The sequence below is a fragment of the Eulemur rufifrons genome, chromosome 7 (assembly GCF_041146395.1).
Source record: "Eulemur rufifrons isolate Redbay chromosome 7, OSU_ERuf_1, whole genome shotgun sequence".
NCBI classification, from domain to species: domain Eukaryota; kingdom Metazoa; phylum Chordata; class Mammalia; order Primates; family Lemuridae; genus Eulemur; species Eulemur rufifrons.
Window position 1 is genome coordinate 236,452,894 of NC_090989.1, and position 23,246 is coordinate 236,476,139.

Below are 23,246 nucleotides of genomic sequence, written 5' to 3' on the forward strand. Positions count from 1 at the left end.
GAATTCTATTTCCTGTATCACTCACCTGGCCTTCCATATGCAATCATACTTCCTGCATGGAATTTGCAGCTTAAAGTGGGATTTGGAAGAGTAAACAGGAAATTGTACGAGAGCATGGAAAAAGCCAGCAAGAGGAAATATATGGCATTATTACTGAGGGTATCTCCCCCCAGACCTAGGGGATGATGTGATGGTGTGCAATGAGTCACACTGTCATCTCTGCATGTGAATGGGTTTTGTCTGCCCATTTAAGTTAAAAGTCCTTCATAGCAGGGTCTGGTTTATATTTCTTTGCACCCCACAGTGTCTAGTGCTATACTTTGTAGACATCAGATACTGAATTAGTACTTTTTTAGTTAAACACCTCATATGGGGAACAAAGGCCACCCGAGTAACAACACAATGCAATGCCAAAAATGTAAGCACAGTGCTCATAAACAAGCATTTTCTGTGCATCTAATCCATGTTCACACAGTTGTGTGCTGTAGGCAAGTCATACAAAGGATTAAGGTATCATCTTTGCTTTTCAGGAACTCAAAAAGCATATGAGTTACTTCTTAGGAGCTAGCTGGAAGTCAGTAAAATTTTAAAATTAATAATAAACTACCTTAGGGAGCTTACTATAGGCATTTCTATTGTAATTAATGGACCCATAAACTATGATAATCAAGTAAGTCTTCTTTAAACGGACTAAAAAGGAGATGAGGAGGATCACAGGGTTAATACTAATAAAATACAAAGCCTGTGTGGTCATGTCAGGAACAGAGTGGCAAGTAACACCTGCCCTTTCTACATTCTTTGAAATTCATTATAATAACGAGATCAGAAATACTTCTATATATGGAGATCATGCTTAGAAAAACAGGATACAGTCTGCTGTTGCTTCTTTTTTCAGTGGAAGTGAGTAAGAAGACTGATTTTGGGAACCCACAGAAAGGGGTGAAGTTAAGACATTGTTTGCATTCCCTGCCTGGTCACACTGCTGCCACTTACCCGTGTGTTTGTATGTCACAACCCCTGAGATAATGTCTCCCTGAGAGAACTGATCCACCGGGACTCCAGCTTTCCTCACCACCCCATGCTGCGGTTTTCGAACAATCATAAACATCAGTTTCGAGTCATCACTGTCCACATCAGTAGCAAAAATGTATTCAGAGGTGATGACCACCTCTCCGCCCTCCGAGCAATGCACTACGGGGATGAGGTCAGCCTTTAGGACTGGTGGCTCATCATTTACAGGGAATACCTAGGCAAGGGGAAAAAATGCATGTTTTCAAGAAAAAGAAAGAAATGACAAATTGCCCAACTGCTAACCCATAGCTCATAGTCAGAATGACAGGCATTTTCGATCTTCCTGACACATGAAACAATAGTCATGGAATCTGGCCAAGTAGTTTGTGTTTTTTAACTTTCTCCATATGCACCATCTTGTAAGGAATGCCCCAGGGAAGAGACATTTTAGGTGGAAATGGGAAAATATGGTTACGGTTTGAGACTCAACAGTCTCATTTGTTTCTAGACAGACAAAATATAAACATAAAGCATTTTTCACCAAAGCTCCTATTCTCATTTGTTAAATTCACACGTATTCCAGAAGAAATCTGGCCCTTGTGGTCTGATGTATTTATATTCAAAGTTATTTTTCTTTCAGATAACTTGGTGATTACAAAGCTTTCCTCCACCCTCAACTTCCTGTCACCCAGGAAGTTTCTCTGGACTTACAATAAGCAGCAGCTGCATTTCAGTTTGAGTTAAATTTGAAACTCCAGAACTATTCAATCAATGCCTGGTTTCAACTTGACAAAATGTTTTTCTCTCATTTTCAAGAAAATAAAGCTCCAAGTAGAAAGGAACGAAAAGCAGCATGGGATCACAGTGGCTCTCCGGATTTAAAAAGGTTGTGTAGAAATTTAAAGCGTGTCTTCCAAATGGGAATGAAGGACGGTCCTTCTCTGAGTTCCCACCCACCGCTTGGTGTGTGCTACTGAGTCTGTCAAGTCTCGCCTGCGAATCCTCTCACACCTGCCTTTCCTTCCCCAAGGCTTCAGCCCAAGTGATCTTGTTAAAATGTGAATTTTAAGTCACTGCCCTGCAGGAACCTTCAGTGGCTTCCCATTGCTTCTCCTAGGATTTCTCTGGCCTCACCTGTGCTATAGGGTTGCAGTCTGCAGCCTGTTAGGGACCAGCCACAGAGCTCCGCTAACCTCCCTCCCACCCACTGTGTATCCGTGGAAAATTTGTCTTCCATGAAACTTAGGAAAGGGGGGCGGGGTGCACAGCAGGAGGTGGGGTGCGAGCTAGAGAAGCTTCATCTGTATTTACAGCCGCTCCCCATCGCTTGCATCACTGCCCAGAGTGCCGCATCACCACCCCAGGCCCACGGCGGGTCAGACCAGCTGTGTGGTCAGACCCTCATAGGAGCGGAACCCCACTGCAAACTGCGCACGGAGGGATCCAGGTTGCCCACTCCCCATGAGAATCCAACGCCTGATGATCCGAGGTGGAGCCGAGGCCTCGACTCCCTCCCCCCTATACCCATCAGTGGAAAACACTGTCTTCCAAGGAACAGGTCCCTGGTGTCAAAAGTTAGAGACCACTGCTAGAACGGAGACTTTGTGTGTTTTGTTGGCATAGAGAGGGCACTTAAATATTTGTTGAATAAATGAAACTATGTATATGTATATGTGTGTATATATGTGTATATGTCCTGCTCACCCTGCTATTTAAACAGACTAACAACTCCACAACAACTATCTGTGAAATTATGCTGACACTTTAAGAGGTAGAGGAACAGGTGATGGAAAAGGTTAAAAAGTATACAATATCCTCTATTTTTCTATTGGCTTATTAGGAAAAAGTATCTTTGCTCAAGTCCTCTTAGTGAATTCATTAAAGATCCTCTCTATTTATGTCCTTGACTCTAAGGAATCTCATCAAGTAAATTCAATGATAACCATCTTGCAGCAGTTTGCAAAAGAGCCTCAGCTTTCAAATAAATAATAAAGTCCAAAGGCAATAGAATTAAGAACATTCCTTCTGGGGAAAAAAAAAATCACAAAAACTTGTCCAAAAATTGGCTGTGCCTCTGTTTGGCTTTTAAAGATCATCGTCTTTTGCTTAAAAAGTTAACAATAAACAGATTTTTTCCCCAAAATGCACTGAGTATTGTCAATAATAATAAGATGGTCACGGATGGAAGATAGAGCTGGGAGTTTTCCCCCTGAAATTTGCTTTACAGAAAAAAAGTAACTCAGAAAAGCTTTCTCTGTATGTAAAAGTCTGCCAATAAAGAAAATTTTCCTTTTTGAAGCTGAAATAATATACCGCTCTTCACCCAGACTCAAAGGCCATTATGCGGACTAAGTGGGAAAATGAAAGGAAGAGGCTTCGTGTGAAGCCCGGCACAGAGAGGCACCCAGGAACCGCTGGCAAGTGTGATCACCATAGTCACCTGGTAACGCAGAGGGTGGCGGTGATAAGGAGGAAAGAACACTGACCCAGGTGACAAAGAGTGAAGATGCCAGCCCAGTCTACACTGTCAAGGTGATGACTTTAGGCAAATCATCGAACCTTCTTGCACTTCAGTGTCCTTATCTACCAAACAGGGAAAATTACTTCCCCATCTGCTTCTTAAAACAATAGATGCATATGAACATTCTTGATTAGTCACTAACTGTAAAATATCTTACAGAAGCATTATTATGACCACTAATAATAATTTTGCATCACAAAGATCTGACAAAATTCAAGCAGAAAGAGAAAGAATTTAGTATGATGAGAATAGTTAGTGGCTGTTCAGGGGACATGACGAGTTTTCTGCATAGCTTCTTTGGTCACTAACTATAAATAGCATCTGCAAATCCTCTGAGCTATGCCTGTGGACTTGGGTAACCCAACAAAGAAACTCAGGGGCTTCCATAAGTCCTTTGGGCATGTACTCAACATTTATGTGCAGACTTTTCTCTATTTATCTAAAGGAAGAAAAATTATCTCAAACAGACCTCATACCAGAGCTATATAATACAGGAATTTACAATGGGACACCACATACACGGGCACACAGCTTCTTCCATAAACGGAAAATCCTGGTGATGCGAGCTTAACCTGCCCAGCCGCTAAATAAATATTTCTGAGCATTACAGTTCAAAAATATTAGAAATGAGTTATACAAGGAAGCAATTACTTTTTAAATTAAGTATCTGGGTTTAAGATCAGAGTAATTCTATCTTTAAATGCATTGGAGACAGAGTAGTGTGGCCATTTCACCAGTGTAACTTTGTTCCCTGTTGCCTGGCCTGAGACATACAAGGATGTAAGCAGACATCCAAATTTTGAACTGTGTTTCAAGTTCTATCAGGGAACCTGAGAGCTTTTCAACCAGATGCTCTATTTCTATGACTGCTATGGTTTGAATGTGTCTCCCAAAAAGCAAGCATGGGAAACTTCATCCCCAGTGCAACAGTGTTAAGGAGGAGGAGCCTAATGGGGGGGAGGGGTTCAGGTTATGAGGGCTCCACTTGCATGAGTGGATTAATGCCCATTATAAAAGGGCTTGAAGATGTGAGTTCAACCTCTTGCTCTCTCTTTGTTCTTCCACCATAGGATGACACAGCAAGAAAACCCTCACCAGATGAAGCCACTCGATCTTAGATGTCCCAGACTCCAAAACGTGAGCCAAAAAAATTTCTGTTCATTATAAGTGACCTAGTCTGTGGTTCTGTGTTATAGCAGCACAAAATGGACTAACACAATGACCCAGGGAGGAAACTTTCTACCTACCTCAACATGTAGAACAAATTCTGCTGAATTTGTGCCATCGGTGACCTCCAAGAGTACATCATCCTGCAGAACCTCAGATCCATCATGTCGATACCTGTGGGGTTAACATTTGTCACTAATCTCTCAAGAACACTGTGAGAGTAACTTTAGATGCATGACACAGAAATTCTTCCATGGCTTTGGCCACATGTTCACTAAATAAATAAATAACAAAAAAACCAGCATAATCATGAAGTCACATATTTTACTGTTCAAGTATCCTCGAATATAAGGTTGCTTCCCCTAAAAAAATGTTATATGCATTTATAATTTGTCCCCAAATAAAAAAGCTGCCCTTTAATTGCAACTGTGACAATGGGCATCATTTGGTATGGGTCTGCCTAATTGCAGAGTACACCGGCTGGGACTAGGGGAGGGGGAAGCCTGAGTCTAAGCAGTACACAGAAAAGTGGGATATAGTGCGGATTTGATGATTCCCTCTCCTTCCCCACTTCTAAGGCTAATCTTTGTGCCTGTGCTCTGGATCTATTCAGCTTCTCTCTAAAACCTTGCTCTGTTAACTGCGTACTGCCTCTATCCCGCCATTTTCCCTCTTCCATTAATTAGCTGTCTTCCCCTCCACCTGTAAAGATTCTCCAATCTCTCCCAGACTTTAAAATACCTTTCCTTGGTCTAACCTTGGACCTATCTTTCTTTAATTCTCAGCCAAGTTTCTTGAAGGGATTGCCTAATTTTAGGCTTTCCATGTACTCTCCAGCCCACTGCAGTGAGGCTCTCAATGTTCTAAATAGCTGTTGGATTGAATTAAGCCAAATTTTAACGTATCAATGATCTCATCAAGATACTCAGGAATGGAAATTAGTCCTAGGAATTGAAAATAAGAGTTGCATTAAATGTAATACAGTATACTGAACATGTATAATCTTTACCTATGGGGGAAAAATCAGGGCTAAAAGATATTGTACTCAGGACTGGTTTCCCCATAGGCTGGGCAGGCACTCAGGTTTGGAATTCCATTCCAATGGAAGGGAAGGCCCGCATCCCCCCACCTCCTTATCTCTCCCACACACTACCTCCTATGCTCTATTTTGCCATGCTCCCTGCCATTTTCATCAAAAATATATTGATGAATAATAATGTGCTAATTCTGCTTTATGACGATAAAACCCCTGAAAGGGTTAAGTGGGCCTAAGAGTATACACCCAAAGGCATGACTGTGGAGTCAAGCAGATCTTTCAAAACCTGATTCCTCCATATACTAGCTGAGTGACCTTGCACAAATTCCTCAACCTCTTTGTAGTTAGTTCTTCAACTATATTATGAGAATGGACCCATCTACCTTGTGAGGTTTAAATACTGAGAAGATTAAATGAAAAAAAAAAAAAACCCATAATTGCAAGTCTTTAGCAGTATGCTTGAACATGTAGTTCTGGCAAATACTGGTACTTTTTTCCCATTCATCATTCACTCTCTAGTAAGAATTACCTTAATAAAAGTCACTTTCTAACACATAGCCAAGTGCTAAGATCTCAAAAAATAAATTTTATATTTAATGGGGATAAGAGTGAGCAGTGGAAAGAGGTCAAGATATTGGGGACTGTACATCAGTGATGTAACTACACTGTCAGGGTTAAACTGATTTTCTTGTGCACAAATCTTAGTTTCTAGTCAACTTTCTAGTCAAATGAGGAACTAAGCATTTGAAGAATTCCTCCCACCACATTTTATCAAAAGGGCCAGAGTTCCCATTTATATCTTGAACTTTAAGTGAGAAATTAGCCAGCACTTCTGTTTACTTGACCATTGCTTTTGAATGGTTTGTATTGCTTTCCAGAGTTGTTTCATTAGATTTTATTGAAAAGTTTCTTACAGAACTGCATTAGGTAGAGGAAATGAAAGACCTTAAGGTGAGGGAAAACTACTGTAGGACCATGAGGCCAGTGATTGCTCCATCCCTGACTGTCAGAGACCCAAGTACTGCTCCACACCCTACCTACTCAGCTTACCCTACCTGTCTGCCTGCAAATCCCTACCCCAACAGAATGGGAAAAATGGTTACACTAAAGACATTGATCAACAGAGTTCTATCCCAGAGTTCCCAGGGTTATAAAATTGGCTTTTCTTAGAGCCAAGTTCAAATTAGGTAGATTAGTCTCAGATTATTTCAGTCTCTATTCATCTAGTTTGATTGTTTCCACTTGCAATATGTACAGTTGCAGTAATTAATTGTTGTTGTTCAAATATCCATAAAAACATCCCCACTCAAATAGCAAGCCAGGGGCTTGCTATAGAAATTTGTCATTTCTAATTTTCAACTGACCCTTGAAAATATTAAGTGGCATGTTGGTATCCCTGAAAGAACTGGAAAAACTCCTTTCTCTTACTCTGCCTCACAATTGATCCAGATGGGGAGCCAAAGAATGTAAAGAAAAAAGCCACGAAATGTTCTAACCTAACTTTTAAGGTATGGAGGTCTCGCCAAGAAAATGTGTCCCCTGTGTTTAGTGGAAATCCATCCAGCTCCACCCTTCCGTGCGGAGGCAGTCTCCGCAGGGAGAGGTGGACGTTGTCCAGCTTGGTATCCACATCTGAAACCAGAACGTGCTCTGTGCTGATGATACATTGGCCTCCCTCAGCCACTCTCAGGGGGTTGGTGAGTACCTGGAAAGAAGGAAGGAAACATTGAAAGCCTTGTTTCATAAGGTACTCCTGAAGACAGAGCTCATTAAATCGCTGTGAAACTTCTCGTGCCATCTTCACATGTCAATTAATTTTTCTAGACTATTTTCTAATTCTAAGTATTGATGTATAGAAAAGCAAGGCACATCTATAAACCTGAGAGCATCTACATTTCATTTATCTCAGAGCCCGTATAGTAGAATGAGCAATCAAAATGGTTACTATCTTAGTGCTAAATTGAGGAAATAACTTTCAGAACCATGTCCATTCCCACCAATGCTTGACACACATATACTTTGTCTACAAAATAAATAAAATCTATCTCAAATTTCCCTGAAGGAAAGGATCTATCTCTTTTTCATCCTAAAAATTCTTAAAGATGCGGGAAGTGGATTGGAGCTTTTAAGCTTCAGCTACAATGAGTATTTTAGATATGGAAGTGTGACATGAAAATTGAAGATTCCAGAGGAAATATACTTATTCAAACATTAAGCTTAAAAATTAAAGCCAATAAAATAATTTCCTGTAATAGAAAAACTCACTGCTCAACTGACTAATAATTCATTTGTAAGTAAAAAGCAAGTTAGGATGGCTTACGATATTTTATTGCCACATTGGGAGTGAGCAAGAAGCATTCTATGGTCAAATAAATCTAGAAAACAGAAAACAATATCCTCGCCTTAGAAATTTATACGGCACATAGGCATATTCAAGGCTCTGAGATCCTGCAGGAGGAAAATCTACTGACTTTACTTAACCTATTGTTTTCCCAAATTTGTGGGAATTTTGCTACACAGACGTGAAAGCAAGCAGATACAGTTGGGTACCAAATGACGGGCTCTAAGGGCCTCTCCCCGATGGTCTGGGGTGAGCGTCCACCCATGTGAGGACTCAGTGTTCTCCTAGGATGCAACCACTCTCCTCAGAGCAGCTGCACCTCCCAGGAAGGAGGATGTTCTCCAGGGAAAGAGTAAAGGGGAAGGAGGGGTGGGGAGTAACAATGAACATGCAGAGGAAAAGGAAGTGAGCAAGTGAAGCCACAGCCTCCAGAGTCTGCTCCATCCTGCTGTCCACCAGGGCTTGGCTGCCCAGGACTCCAGGCCACAGCAGCCAGCTGAATTCACAGCTACCCCAAGGGGAGCCCCCTGGATCACAGACATCATGAGATCTACACCTCTGAGACCACTGCCTTCTGTTCTTTAATAAACTCCCACCAGCAAAGGAAAGCATGAAAACAACAGAATTCTCTCCCTACAACCACCCCCCCCTCAGGCCCTCCCCAAGGGTCTCACTCCCATTTTGCCAAACCTCCATTTTCACCATTTGTAGGAGAAAGAAAGAAAGAAGCTCTTATTTAGAGAGGGGTATTATCTTTGAACCAAGGTCCACGCTTGCCAGCCTCATTTTCCTGAGCTCTATCAAATTAGTATCTCAATATAGAATCTTCAATTTCCAATGTTTCAAGGAATATACTTTGCTATATTAGATAATTTTAAAATATATATATATATTTTAGGGTAACTTTCCAAAAAATAAAAGCATAAAACTAATTTGCTCCTATTCATTAATCATTAACTTCTTAGTTCTTGCTCAGGTATCTGGGATTCAGTTTTTTTATGGTGTCAACATCCCCAAATGGTTATCACTCAACCAGCTATCTGGTATTTCATTCACATCAGGGGACCACTCTTGTGGCTGGTTTCACTGAAGCTGCTAATTTAATTTTGTTTCTAATATTCTTAGTTCTTTACGGTACGATTAATATTTCATTTGTCCCATACTGTAAAAAGAGAGAGAGAGAAGACATTCTGCTATTGTAGCCTCAATTCCTTATAACTATTCGATCTGCCTTCAAATGAAGGTAATTTTTCCCTTTACCCTTTTTAGTTTCCTCCTCAGATCATCTCTCACAAGAGGCTTGGACTACTTTGCATAAAAGAATATTCCTCCATGATTGTTCTAGGAAAAGCTCTGGCTTCTTGAGATGCTAGGCTCCTTCAGGGCCTGTGTATTATACACAGAAAGGGATAGTCTGAACAAAACCTAATCAAGTTAGTTCCACAGGCATTCTAAACCATTTTCACCACAGGGAAAATGATCTGGTCTCCATAGGAAAGATGTCAAAGAATGGAGCTAGTTTAGACTCCTCTGCATGAGCTCATCTTCTACCGAAGATTGCAAGTTCACAGGCGTGGGAGGTCAGGCCAGTGATATAAATGAGTGTGCTGAGTTGGGTGGGGACTGACCATGGTGGACCGGAGAGCACACCGTGCCCAACCACTGCTGTGGACTCTGTGAGCTCACTGCTGCTAGAGCTTCCAAATTTTCAAGAGAAGCCAGGAATCAGCCTTGATGGGAAATCTCCTGATCTTTAAATGTTGGCAACTCATTATGTTAAAATATTGTTTAGACACATCAAACCACTTCCACCAGTTGGGTAAGCCTTTTGAGACCTCATGGTAAGATCTCTGCCCCACAACCTTGGGCAGCTGTAGAGACGATGAGGTGTGACCAAGATAGAAAACACCAGTGCTGGCTGTTTTCCAGGGAGGTACCTGGGAAGGTGACCTCTTTTCTTAAGAATGAGGCATGTGTAGGGGCTCTGGTTCCCTCTGGCTCATAATGAATGGGTAAGGCTATTTTGTCTTTCTGCTTTTAAGGAGAAAAATGGGAGCAGTAATAGTCACACTAATTAAGTCTAGCATTCTGAAAGCAGGGAGGGAGACAGAGTATGTAGGGAACAAATTCTCAACATGCATCTGGCCCCACAGATAAGAGGTACAAGGTAGCATCCCCGTTGTAGTTCGGTTTTAATAAAGACCCAAGTCTTTTAAGGCTTACACAAACATTGGGCAGTGGGACAGGGTAAGATGGAAGGGTCCACCTTGATTCACTGTGGAAAATTAAAGAGCTTCTCTGGATTACAGAGCAGCATCCTTGGCCTGCGGTGAGAGCAAATAAGCCCTTCTGGTTGCTAAGAGACTGTAATTTAATCCCCTTTCTCTGATCGACAAGAGAAACTCAGCAAAAAGAAAAGGAAGTGAAAGAGATTTTAATAAAGCTTTGAAATAACGTCAAATTCAGCAACTGGCACATCTTACCTTTCAGGTAGAGAGTCCCATGGGAGGTGAAGGACCACCTTCCCCCTGCTTTTTCTTTTTTTACTACACTATAGCTAAAAAAAAATTGTTTAACTATTTTTAAAAAATAGACTAAACAAAAGTTACCATTTCTAGTAAGTCTTCAAGTCTTTCTTCTCTTTTCCTCCTTTTCATCATCCATGTCAGACATTGTACGTACCTCAGGCACCTGATTGTCCACTGGGAGAATCGTAATGTTAAAGCAGATCCCGTGCAAAGTGCCACCATGTTGGTTACTGACAGAAAACATGAACTGGACGTGTCGGAGATGGGGGCCGATATCTTGCATGGGTGGCATGTAAGCCACTTTCATATAGTTCACAGCATGCTACAAAGTAAGTTGAGATGGACACGTGGGTGATGATTTGCAAGGATCAGAGAAACTTTCAGAGATCTAAGCCCAACAGAATCATGATGTTAGTTAACAATGAACAATGTAAATCCCACCATCATCAATTTGAAGATTCCCTAAAGCTGTATCTTTTCCCACACATCAGGAGAGAAAAGGACAAAAGAAGTTAAGTAAATATGTCAAGTACTTGAAGCCAGCCAACTCTATAAAAGACAGGAGACTTGTATTTCAATCCAACTCTACCAAGAAGTACCTATGGGATATTGGTCTCACTACTTAAACGTGGAAGCCTCTGTTTCCTTACCTGAAAAATGAATAAAATAATAGTACTTATCACACGGGGGTGACACATTCATTTACAACCTATAAATAGCATGAAATTAGGCATGATTAGCCCCAAACTACAGAGATATCTGCTGCCTAAAGCACTCATCACCAATATTGTGACCACAATGAGGTCTTCAGGGTAGAATCTGCAGAAGTAGGCAGAAGGTTAGTGAAGGATTTTGAAAGGTAGCAAAGGTTATAGGTTGAATTGTGTCCCCCCGCCCACCACCAAAAATAAGATGTGCTGAAGTCCTAACCCTAGCATCTCAGAATGTGATCTTATTTTGGAAATAGGGATATTGAAGATGCAATTAGTTAAGATGAGGTCATACTGGGAGAGGGCTGGCCCTTAGTCCAGTGTAACTGGTGTCATTATAACAGGAGGAGAGAGACACACATGGAGAAGACAGCCATGTGGTGACAGAGGCAGAGATTGGAGTAACACTTCTACAAGCCAAGGAATGCCAAAGATTCCTGGCAAACCATCAGAAGCTAGAAAGAATCAAAGAAGGATTCTCCTACAGGGTTTCAGAAGGAGCATGGCATGGCCAACACCTTGATTTCAGATTTCTAGCCTCTAGGATTATGAGACAATAAGTCTCTGTGATGTTAAGCCACCCAGTTTGTGGTACATTGTTATGGCAGCCCTAGAAAACAAATACAGGAGGATATGGGATGAACCGAATTTGGTGGAACAAAAATGTGTGCACCAGGTCCCCAAGTCAGAGTCCTGCTGATGGCAAAACAATGCAAAAGGCTGTGTTGAATTATAAAAAGATTTTAAAATTATATCCAACTTGATAAAGCGCTTTCAAATAGATGCCACATGCTTAACGGGAATGTGCAAGCAGAAAGTATAAAGACATCACATCACGTGTTCATGGCACATGTCAAGGGACAACATTCCCAGATACAACAGTAGGCATTGCCATATCTTCTCAGAGCACACTCATGTCATGTTTGTCAACAATCACCATACCTGAGTAAATGACCTCAGCCCCAGGGCTATAGGACTTTTGGTCAGCTTTGGTATGCTATCCACCATGAATAATTTCCCAGCATCCAACTGCCTAAAGAGAAATATATCAGTTAACTTTCCAGGTAAGAAAAATTAAATCAAATAGCCCACAGCCAAATTTTCAAAAGCTAAAAGACCCCATCTTTAGAAATCAGATGCTCCATCTTTATAATCTCTCTTTATGTTGGGGGGGGGGTTCTAGCTTTAAGTCCAGTATCACCTATGCCATCCTCATCATGACAGCAAAAAGTATGTACAGAACTTTTTGCTTTGATATCATGAAAGGGAACTATTATACTTATCCTAAAAATGTTTGCTTGCTATCATGTATATGACATTAGCCTAAGGTATATTTATGCCACGTCTCTGGATTGAGATCATAGAATATAATCACTTATGCTGTGAAGATCTCAATAAATTTTTATTAAAAAGAAAAATAAACATTGTGCTTAGAAAAAAGAAATTAAAGACTTTTAAGTCTACCTACGCAGAAGACACTACAAGCTACTGGTCACTTATCAATTAATTAATATAACTTTTGAAGGAAGATATGAGATAAGTTTGAGATAAAAGTAACTGTTGAATTGAGTATAAGTTTATGTTTGACCAACAAAGCAATTGAACCACAGTGCCATAAAATGACACTGTCAACTCTCCAATCCTAGAACTAATAGCCCAAATGATGACTTTTCAGAGATACCTGTGGCTGAAGGGGAAACACGGGGGTGTCGTTATTGTGTAGACCAGCTCCCGGTCATATGATTCTGTATCTATAAAATGTAGATGTTTTTTAGTTATGTAGGCCACCTCGGTTTCCTTGACAACCAAGTGCCGAGAAGCTCCAGGAGCCTCTTTTGGAAGCTGGTCATTCACTGGAGTGATGTGGATCGTCACCACCTGGAACAAAAATATCTGTACCACTAATTTGGAATACCAAGAAAACACCAAACAGAATGTTCCACAATCACCTAGTCACAGTTAAGGTGATTCTTAAAAACTATCATTTACAATATATTTCTGTCAAAATGATTCATGAGCTATTAAGAGTGTGAGCCAAAAAATGGAATATTCTTTCCTCATTTGGTGTTATATTTTAAGAATATAATTATCACAATTATAGTTAATCCAGTCATGAGCGCTATAGAATGTACACACAAACACAAAATATGTTTCTGATTTTTATTTTTACATCTCTTTTCTACCATCAACCTGTGCTTTCTTTGATACTTCCCTCTACTTGGTCATCAGACCTAGAAACCTTGACATGAGGTTGGTTCCTCCTTTTCCACCCACAAACACATCACCAAGTCCCAGAGTTTCTACTTATAAAATTTCCTGTATAGTGACCACACCCCACACCTTACCCACAAGTGTCATTCCACTGTCCCTGGCCTACCTCACATAATTTCTCCCTTGTACTAGTGCAACAGCATTTTCTTAGCCCTAACTCCAACAGCTAATCTACACTTTTCATATCCCTAGTGTTGTCTTAAAAAAAAATACAAGTCAAATCAGTTAATTCATCGCCTCAAAAATCTTCAACAACCACTCAGGAAGTATAGAATTATTCAAATTCCTTATCATGGCATCCAAGACCCTCCACAGTTCAGACACATTCTATTTTTCAATTTTATCTTTTACTTCCTTTCCACATTACTCCAACACTCTAGCTGTGGACAACAGACCATGTCCTAGTCCTTGAGCCTACATCTATGCTTTGCATCATGTTGTATCTTCAATCCAGGATGCTTTTCTCCTGCTCTCTCCAGCAATCTGAGTCTTTCTCACTCTTAAAGTATCTTCTTGAAATGTTTCCCAATTTCTTAATTACAATTAATGGTTCCTGAATTTTGCTTATTCCTTGCTATGGTTTGAAGGGTTGTGTCTCCTCCAAAACTCACACTGAAACTGAACTCGCAATGTAACAGTATTAAGAGATGGGGCCCTTAGGTGGTGATTTCAGTGTTTTATACAGGGGCTTGAGGGGGTGAGTTCGCTCTTTCATCCCTTTTGCCATGTGAGGACATAGTCTTTGTTCACTCAGGAGGATGCAGCAACAAGGCACCATTTTGGAGGCAGAAAGCAACCCTCCCCAGGCACTGAAACTATTGGCACCTTGGTCTTGGCCTTCTCAGCCTCCAGAACTGAGGAAATAAATTTCTATTATTTATATATTATGCAGTCTCAGGTATTCTGTCATAGCAGCATAAATGGCGTAAGACAGAAATTGGTACTGAGAGTAGGGTGCTTATATAACAAATACCTGAAAATGTGGAAGCAGTTCTAGAACTGGATAATGGGTAGAGACTGGAAGAATCTGGAGAAGCAGACTAGAAAAAGTCTACATTGCCATGAACGGACCGTAAAGGGCAATTCTAGTGAGAGCCTAGAAGAGGAGGGCTGTAGACAGAGCCTCCACCTTAGAGATTACATGACTGGTCATGGTCAGAATGTTGGCAGAAATATGGGCAATAAAAGCCGTTCTGATGAGGTCCCAGATGGAAATGAGGAATATCTTAATTGGAAACTGGAGGAAAGGTCATCCTTGTTATAAAGTGACAAAGAACTTGGCAGAATTGTGCCTGTGTTCTACCACTTTGTGTAAGGCAGAACTTAAGAGTGAAGAACCAGGATATTTGGAGGAACAAATATCTAAGCAAAGTGTTGAGAGTGTTACATGGTTTCTCTTGACTTCTTATAGTAAATATGAGAAGAGAGAACTGAATTAAAGATGGAATTTATAATCAGAAGGGAAGCAGAACTTAAAGATTTGGAAAATTCTCAGCCTGGCCATATAAAATATAAAAAAAAAAAAAAAACATGTTCAGGGGAGACCACCAAGAGTGTGGCCAAATGCCCATTTGATAAGGAGATTAGATAGAAGGAATGGATAGAAGGAATCCAGTTGCTATTTATCAAGACAATGGAAGAATGACCGAAGGCATTTCAGAGATCTTCCAGGCTGCACTCCTACCACAAGGGAGGGACCTCAGGAGTCACTGTCCAGCACTGCCTCAAGTCTCTGCTCCCCACATTCTGGTACAATGCTCCTTGGCCATCCCAGGTGTAACTCAAGCAGGCCCAGGAGCAGCTCTGGCCACCACTCTGGAGGGCATAGCAGCAAGCCTTGGCAGCACCTGCATGGTGCCAACTCTGCAGGCACGCAGAGCACAAGAGCTGTGCAGGCACAGCTACCTCCACCTAGATTTCAAAGGATGCCTCAGAGAATCTCAGAGCAGAAAGTGGGGTGGGCAAAACTAACACTGGATGTATTAATAGTTCCTGGGGGTGAGAAATAGCACTGCACAGAGTCAAAGGGAAATGCAAAGTAAACAGCGGGCAGGAATCAAGGACCAGGGCAGAGAAAGGAGCAAGAACCCATGCCTACAAGAGAGTCATATACCAGGTGGTGGAGTATCATATTGTGAGCCTGAATCTGAGGGTCAAGGTCAGGCTTATGGTGATTTTGTATACTGATTTATCACTTTATATTCTGATTCCTTACAAGTCTGTGGTCATAGTAGACTAGAGGAACATGGGGGAAGCCAGTGAGCAAGAGCCCAGGGTTTGTTTGAGCACTAGTTTTCCACTGTTTGCCTGGGATGGTGTGTTTAATAATGTCTTTGTTACAACCAAATTTCAATACATTGAGAACGCTTTATTTCTCCATGGAGTTTGTTGAAATGGGATTTTTCTCACCCACAGAAACACACACAATAATTGTTTGAACATGCATAAATATGTAAAGACACATCAACTTAGGCATTCATAAAGCATGTTGAAAAATGTGCCCACCAAGAATTATTACAGGGGCATAAAAAAACATGCTTGTACATTCTTTTTATACAAAGAACACATTGGAGAATAAATTAGCATGGAAAATGGTCTCTTTGAAGGCACAATAACTATTGTTTCCTTATTAAATCCAGTTTTTCAATTAAGTGGAGCCTCGCTGATCCACACTATGGCTGGAAAGTCCCACAGAGAATTTCTGAACTTTGTAGATTAGCAAAATACTATAATTGGAAAAAAAAAAATCATGACACAGACTCCAGGAGACTAGAGAAATGACTGTCATTGTGTTCCTTCATTTTGATAACTGGATTTAGTTTTTAATTATTGAAATGCTTTATAATGGATAGTAAACATGCTGTAAACTTCTGTTAAAGTAATAAAAGGATAGAGACAGGGAATTAATTTGTTGAGCACCTACTAAGTACCAGGTACTTATTGTGCTGCTATCTATCTTATTGACCCTGACACTACTTCACCATAAGAGCCATGCCTATTATAGTCCTTTTTCTTACCCCTACTACCAACCATCCTCTCCTTGCAAGGAGTCTACCCTATTATCAATGTCCAAACACTACACTGACTCCACTTTCTGTAATTTCTATACAGTAATGTTTGCTTAAACCTATTCTGCATCCTTTACATTTAAACGACATCCTCTAGTGGTAGGAAAACTCAGATCTTCAAAGACAGCAATAAATAATAGCTAATTTATTTATTGAATGTTTACAATGTATCAAAAAGTTCTCAGTACTTTATATGTTTTATTTCACTTACCCTCACAGTAACTCTGAAGTAAGGTTCTATTATTACCTGTTTCACAGGTAAGGAGACTGGGCCACAGATTGTCCAGTTAGTCATGTCAAGCTCAAGAGGGAAACTCAGGCAGTCTAACCCTAGAGCCTGTACTTTAATCATTACATATAAATAAGTGCGGTTTTTTTTAGCGTCATGAGGCAAGCAGATTTTGTGAAATGTTCTATAACAAAAAGGTCCCATAGTTAATTAACCTTGGAGCACTGGATACATACAAATGTACAAAACTATGTAGAAAAGTAAACATTTGAATAGTCCTGTTGTAAAGAAATCTGCTTAATGTTGCTTAATCCATTGCTTCTCAAACTTTGAACTTTGAAATCTGTTTTTGTGTGGTTTCTAATTACATCTCCCAGAATTATTATCTTTGCAGAAGACTTTGGGAAAGTCTTCAGAAATGATCTCTTACCTGTGGCACTGAGAGATTTGGAGGTTCGTGGCTGTCCCACAGGACAAATTCAAAAGAATCTTCAAAGATTTCTCCACCAAAGTGACGATAGTAAATGATCCCATTGAACAGATCTCTCTGAAGGAAGCCAGGAACAGGATAGCCTATTGGGTCCACAAAACATCACATACTTTTGTATGAGTCTACCAGGCGTTGGGGTACAATGACATTGGACTGATCTCCAAAAATCTTCTCTGCCTAGTATGTTATATGCACCCAAGGAATCTGCATTAAATGTTTTTATTAAAGCTCATAAATAATAAAGAAAAAACTAAAATTGTTACCCCTGTCTTAATATGTAGGAAAATTAACACTAGAAAAATATTTTCAAGAGACATAGTCTTATTTGAAATATACAAAGTAACACTATTTACTTGGTCCCTCTTTTGTCAAACTCCTGACCTATCTACTTTAAGAAGTGGTTATGAAACAATTCTAACAAAATGCAAACAAATGTCATTCATGAAATCACTTTATCAATAATCTAGAATAGGCCAAACATCTCTCTTGAGACTTATTTGTTCTATCACCTTGCTTGGCAAACTTAATTTTTTATAGTGCAGGTTAACTTGAGGCTCAGTTCTGGAAATTTCTAGATAAATAGATCAACTCGGATAGATCAACTTAACTTCTCTAAGTCTTAGGCTTTCTGTCTATACAATGGGAATAATAATAGTATCTTACTTCAGAAACTTGATATTCACCTTAGTCAAATTCTGACACAGTATCAGCACACCCCCAAGCGTGCATAGAAAGTTCCGTATGGAAGAATCAATTCCATTCAAATGAACTTAACTGCACAGAACTCACCTATCAGTCCTGGCCCTGGCTTCTTCATGATCTCTCCGGCCTGTGGGGGTTTTGTGATATTAAAGAAGATGTAGTCATCACTGGAGTCCACATCGGACGCTCTCAGCATGGAACCCTGGACCATGACGGTCTGCCCCTCCTCCAGTTCAATCACGACGTTGGTTATGAGGAACGGGGGACTATCATCTTTGGGCAAGATGTTGATGGGAAATTTGTGATGGATGCTGTGATGGCCATCAAATATCCTGAAGACCACAAAGTCTTTAGTGGAGTCACTGTCATCATGATGATAGCGGACAACTCCAGCCTGAAGGTCAGCCACGGTGAAGAGAAATCCTTTCCCCCCTGATGGAAAGAGCAGAGATGGAACAGGTTGAACAGGTTGAACAAGGGAGCATAGAGGCAGCAGCTCTGTTCTATGCAGAGAAAATATCGGTCAGGAGAAGATGCTAAGGAAAATGGAACAGCCCATACTTCTCTCATCTGGAAAAGTAATAGCTGGTTTAGTGGGTTCTGGTAGACCACAGATCTAGTTTTGAATATTAGCTCTAACACCTACTAGCTATGCGAACTTGGGCAAGGTATTTAATCTATGAGACTCATCTATAAAACAGGGAGACTAATACTGTGATGGCTAACTTTATCTGTCAACTTGGCTAGGCTAAGAAATGCCCAAGTACCTGGTAAAACATTATTTCTGGGAGGTTCTGTGAAGAGGGTGTTTCTGGAAGAGATTAGCACTTAAATTAGTAGACTGGGTCAAAATTGTCCTTACCACTGTGGGCAGGCATCGTCCAATCTGTCAAGGGTTCAAATAAAACAAAATAGCAAAGGAGGCCAATTCTCTCTCTCCTCTGGAGCTGGGACTTCCTTGGATATCGGAGCTCCTGGCTCTTAGGCCTTTGGACTCTGGGACTGAAACCAGACACTCTCTCACAACCAACCTGACCCTCCACCCCCTAACCCTGGCCCACCTCCCCTCCCCTCCCTACCTCCAGCTTCTCAAGCCTTGGCCTCGGACTAGGAGTCACACCATCAACTCCCCTCATTCTCAGACCTTCAGACTAGGACTGATTACTCCTGGTTCTCCAACAGCATATTGTGGAACTTGTCAGCCCCCATAATTATATAAGCCAATTCCCATAATAAATCTCCTCTTACATATATCTATATATTCTATTAATTTAGCTTCTCTGGAGAACCCTGAGTAATGCAAATACCTACCTCATAGTCTATAGCAAAAATGAGAGAATTTAAACACTAGTAAACCTACAATAAATGTTGATTATTCTTCAACTCATTATCATGCTATATGGCAGCAGTTCTTAGAGGATTGATCTCAAACCAGCAGCATCATCTGGGAAGTTGTTAGAAATGCAAGTTCTCCGGTCCCACCCTGGACCTCAGAAATTCTGGAGGTGGAACCCAACAATCCATGTTTTATCAAGCCCTCCAAGAGCATTTCATGCATGCTAAAGTTTGAGAATTACTGGCTTAAGACCAAGAACGAGAGCTCTAATATCAAACAGACTGGGGTCAAATCCCAGTTCTGCCACTTTATGGGTATATAACCTTAGATAAGTCAGCTTGTGTAAGTTTCAAGTTACACTTCTGTAAAATGGTAATAAACATAGTATCTAACTTCATAAAGTTGATATGAAACAAATGAGATAAAGTATGTAGAATGCTTTGTACAGTGTCTGGGACAAAGTGAATGTTTAACAAATGTCAGTACTACTTTCTACCTCCTCTGAGCCCGGAATACCATTGCACTATGGTCTACCACTCCCTCTTTCATTTCTACAGTATTGATAGACATTGCTTCATTTCCTGCAGACCATTACAATTCTTGATGAAAGGTGCACCTCATTACTCTCCTCACACCATATGGCTGTAGTTAAAGATCTTAGAGAATAAATGATTAAACACTTACCTGCCCAGTAGCCACTTTATACTTCTTCCTCACTACCAGAATCCTAGTTTTATTTGGCATGGCACTATGACTATTTAAAAATACTCAGGTTCCCAGACTCCATGCACCAAGGGGTTGGATGTGACATAGTACGGTAAGAAAAGAGGTGGAAATTGTATTGTGCTCCTGGGAAAATTTGTTAAATAGAGCAAGCTTAGATGGCATGACTTCTTTTACTGTTCTATCTCTTCCAGCCTCCAAGACATGAAGAAAATAGCTCCAATTTTTAAGTCACTGTACTTGGGTTTCTCTTACATGCAGCTGAACACCACCTATCCTAACTCATACACCCAGGTTTAAACCAGCATCCCAGTATCCTGGGATTAAGCAGAATTTATCATGAATTTAGCATTTTAATTTTTATTTCAGAATTCTCTAATCACAAATAATGGCAAGAGTTTTCAGTTTTGCAGTTAGGCAAACTAAGAGGATAATTGAATTAAATCCTTTGAGCTCATTACAAGGAATGGATTATTTTATCATAAAGTATACATATTATTTTTCTTAGGTTAGTACTTTGTTAAATATCATACTTTCAATTATAAATTCATTTCTTTCAAACTATGACAACTACTACTAATAACATTATTACTGAAGTATTAAAAACAAAAGTTTTTCTGTTTTTCAATATATTTCTCTAAAGCAGGGAAATACTATCCTCCAACTGGGAAAAAATAATCAGTTAAGGAGTATATTTAGTGGGAGCCCTATATAGCATCCAGAAAGCAAAACTGAGATTTAGATAATGAGCCAAGCACACAGTACTGTTCACAAATGGTTACATGTGGATTTGAGCATTCTGACACAAAAGCTCTTCAGATCTTCAGATTTTCTGGACATGACAATGTTTTTTAGAAATGGGGCCCAAGAGATGCTACATATATCCTATTAAATATGATTTGCTTTTGAGGAAAATGCTTCTTGGGTTCTTTTCTAGGTTACAAAGTTTGATCATTCACCTCTTAACGTAAGCCGTCCATGCTTCAGGCCGTCAATGGTGACTAACCGGACAGCACTGATGTCATCGTTGTCTACAATCTGAAACTGTTCCCAAGTGATGGCCCGAGACTGCCCCTCCAGAAGATTCAGACCTACAAGAGAAAGTAGAACAGTGTCTTGGAAAGTTCTATTACATGTCAACATGCTTGCTTAAAGAAAAAATTAATGAATTTCCACTCATGAAACTTTCTAAAAGTTGTATCTTCAAAAGCTTTTCGAGAAGCTGGAATGTAGCTTTTTTATTTCTATTAAAATTTTTATTTTTAGTACTATTATATTACAACTGGTTCATTATGATGTGTCCTTTAGAAGCATGATGGTTCCAGAAAATAAATACTGAAGGAAAGAATAGATGTTAGTTACATTCACAATGATCTCTGGTTCAAAGATGTCCACGAGGAATTTTTCAAAGGCTACATCCAGACATTTTAAGTGGGCAAAAGAGCCCAAAGGGCTTTTACATACAATTTATGAGGGCACAGGTAGCCCTCGGGGTGGAGAACGTAAAGTGGGGCAGGTGGTGGAGGTGTTTAATGGCGACAGACATGAAGTGCCTGACGCTTTGCAACGAGGTCTGTCTGTATTTTAGTGTGGATTCTAATAAGGAAGGGATTTTTGTAACTGAAGGAATGAAAATAAAACCTTCTCCTTGAACTCAGCATGCTGGAGGAAATTTCTGGAGAGAGATTTGCTTGCTGGTCAGAGCAAGAAGCATATAGCCTCTGGACTAACCACTGAGGTTAGAGACAGGGAGCTGCAGCATCATCAAACATTCTCATTACCTGATAGAGCTGGGAGCCAACAGATTGTGGAGAATCATGGAAGGGAGCAGAGCTTTTTAAGAAACAAGCTGACAAAATTTAAAGGCAGTGTTCTGGTGGATCTAGTTTATGGCTTCCCCTCAAACCTGCCAGCTTTACCTGCCTCCCTGGCCTGCTTTCCAGCTGGAGCAGCCCCGTCTCCAAGTTCCCACAGGCTCCAAACTGTAAAGTCCTCCCACGACTGTTGTCTCATCTTTTGATGCAGCTGCTTACCTGAACTGCCCTCTGGTAGCATGACCTCCCTGGTGACTGTGGGCTGCTAAGACGGACCAGGTATCACAACCTGGACATGTGGGCAGTTACTATCCGGTGAGGTAAACTTTAACCAAACTTTAACCAAGAAACAGGAAATGGGAACGTACTGACCATTCAGAGATTGTTCACCTTTTCCCCACCCCACCTCCAACTCTTCCCAGACACAGTGGTTCCATCTTCTCCCTGGAGGTATAGGCACTGTGGAGCAATCTGCTTTATCTTATCGTAAGGCGGTGACCAGCTCAGCCATACCACCTTTTTATTTGCTTCTCCCCTTGTTCTTGTTTTCAGTATAAGATTAATACATATGATCTGTCTTAGGGTTTGTTTTCTGGGGAAACTGGGCTAATACATACAATATATGAATGGAAGGAAGGAAGAGAGAAAAGAAGGGAGGGAGGGAGGGAGAGAGGAGAAACACATGCAAGGAATCTCCCTGACTGGTGGGGGTTTTAAAGCCACGAACACACAGTACAGCACAGTAACAGCTATAAGGCATCGTGGGACCCAGCAGAGAAGCAACCAAGAAGACTAGAAATATAGACCGCAAAATATTAACATTGGTTATATCTTCATAATGAATGATTTTAATTTTGTTCAAAATATTCTCCAAATTTTTATGATGGCACACATTAAGTTCATAGTAAGAAATTATTTTTAAAAGGATTCTGGTGTCCAAAGCAGCCAAAACCAGACTTGGAGCTCTCTTAACAAGCCTGCACGTCACAGATCACATATAGACATACAGAATACTCCGTGTCTATACTCAAGCAATAATCTATGCAACATGTAACTATTATGAAACTTTAGGTTACCAAGTCCTTCTTTTCTCTCATTATCCCTCTAACAGAGGTAAAGTGGGACACAGAGGCAGAATTATAAATCGAGGCTACTCAACCTACGTTCCCCACCTCTACTGAAACTCTCATACATACAAAGACATAAGTGTATGTGTAAACACACACATGCACACACACACCCCAAGAGGAAACTCATTTAAGCTGCCACCTGAGGATTTAAATCAGACATAGATAACTC

The 23,246-nt window shown here is 40.4% G+C and overlaps 1 protein-coding gene across 1 annotated transcript in view; it reads right to left on the reverse strand.

Annotated features, from left to right (window-relative positions):
- Positions 1-23,246, reverse strand: part of FREM1 (FRAS1 related extracellular matrix 1) — a 144,714-nt gene that overhangs the window by 78,490 nt on the left and 42,978 nt on the right. The window contains exons 8-16 of the mRNA XM_069474205.1: positions 21,093-21,224; positions 18,162-18,506; positions 17,313-17,455; positions 12,996-13,192; positions 12,257-12,347; positions 10,759-10,926; positions 7,232-7,440; positions 4,780-4,873; positions 994-1,246 (exon numbers count right to left, since the gene is read on the reverse strand). Of these exons, the coding sequence (XP_069330306.1) occupies positions 994-1,246; positions 4,780-4,873; positions 7,232-7,440; positions 10,759-10,926; positions 12,257-12,347; positions 12,996-13,192; positions 17,313-17,455; positions 18,162-18,506; positions 21,093-21,224 (1,632 nt within the window). The remainder of the gene's footprint in view (positions 1-993; positions 1,247-4,779; positions 4,874-7,231; positions 7,441-10,758; positions 10,927-12,256; positions 12,348-12,995; positions 13,193-17,312; positions 17,456-18,161; positions 18,507-21,092; positions 21,225-23,246) is intronic.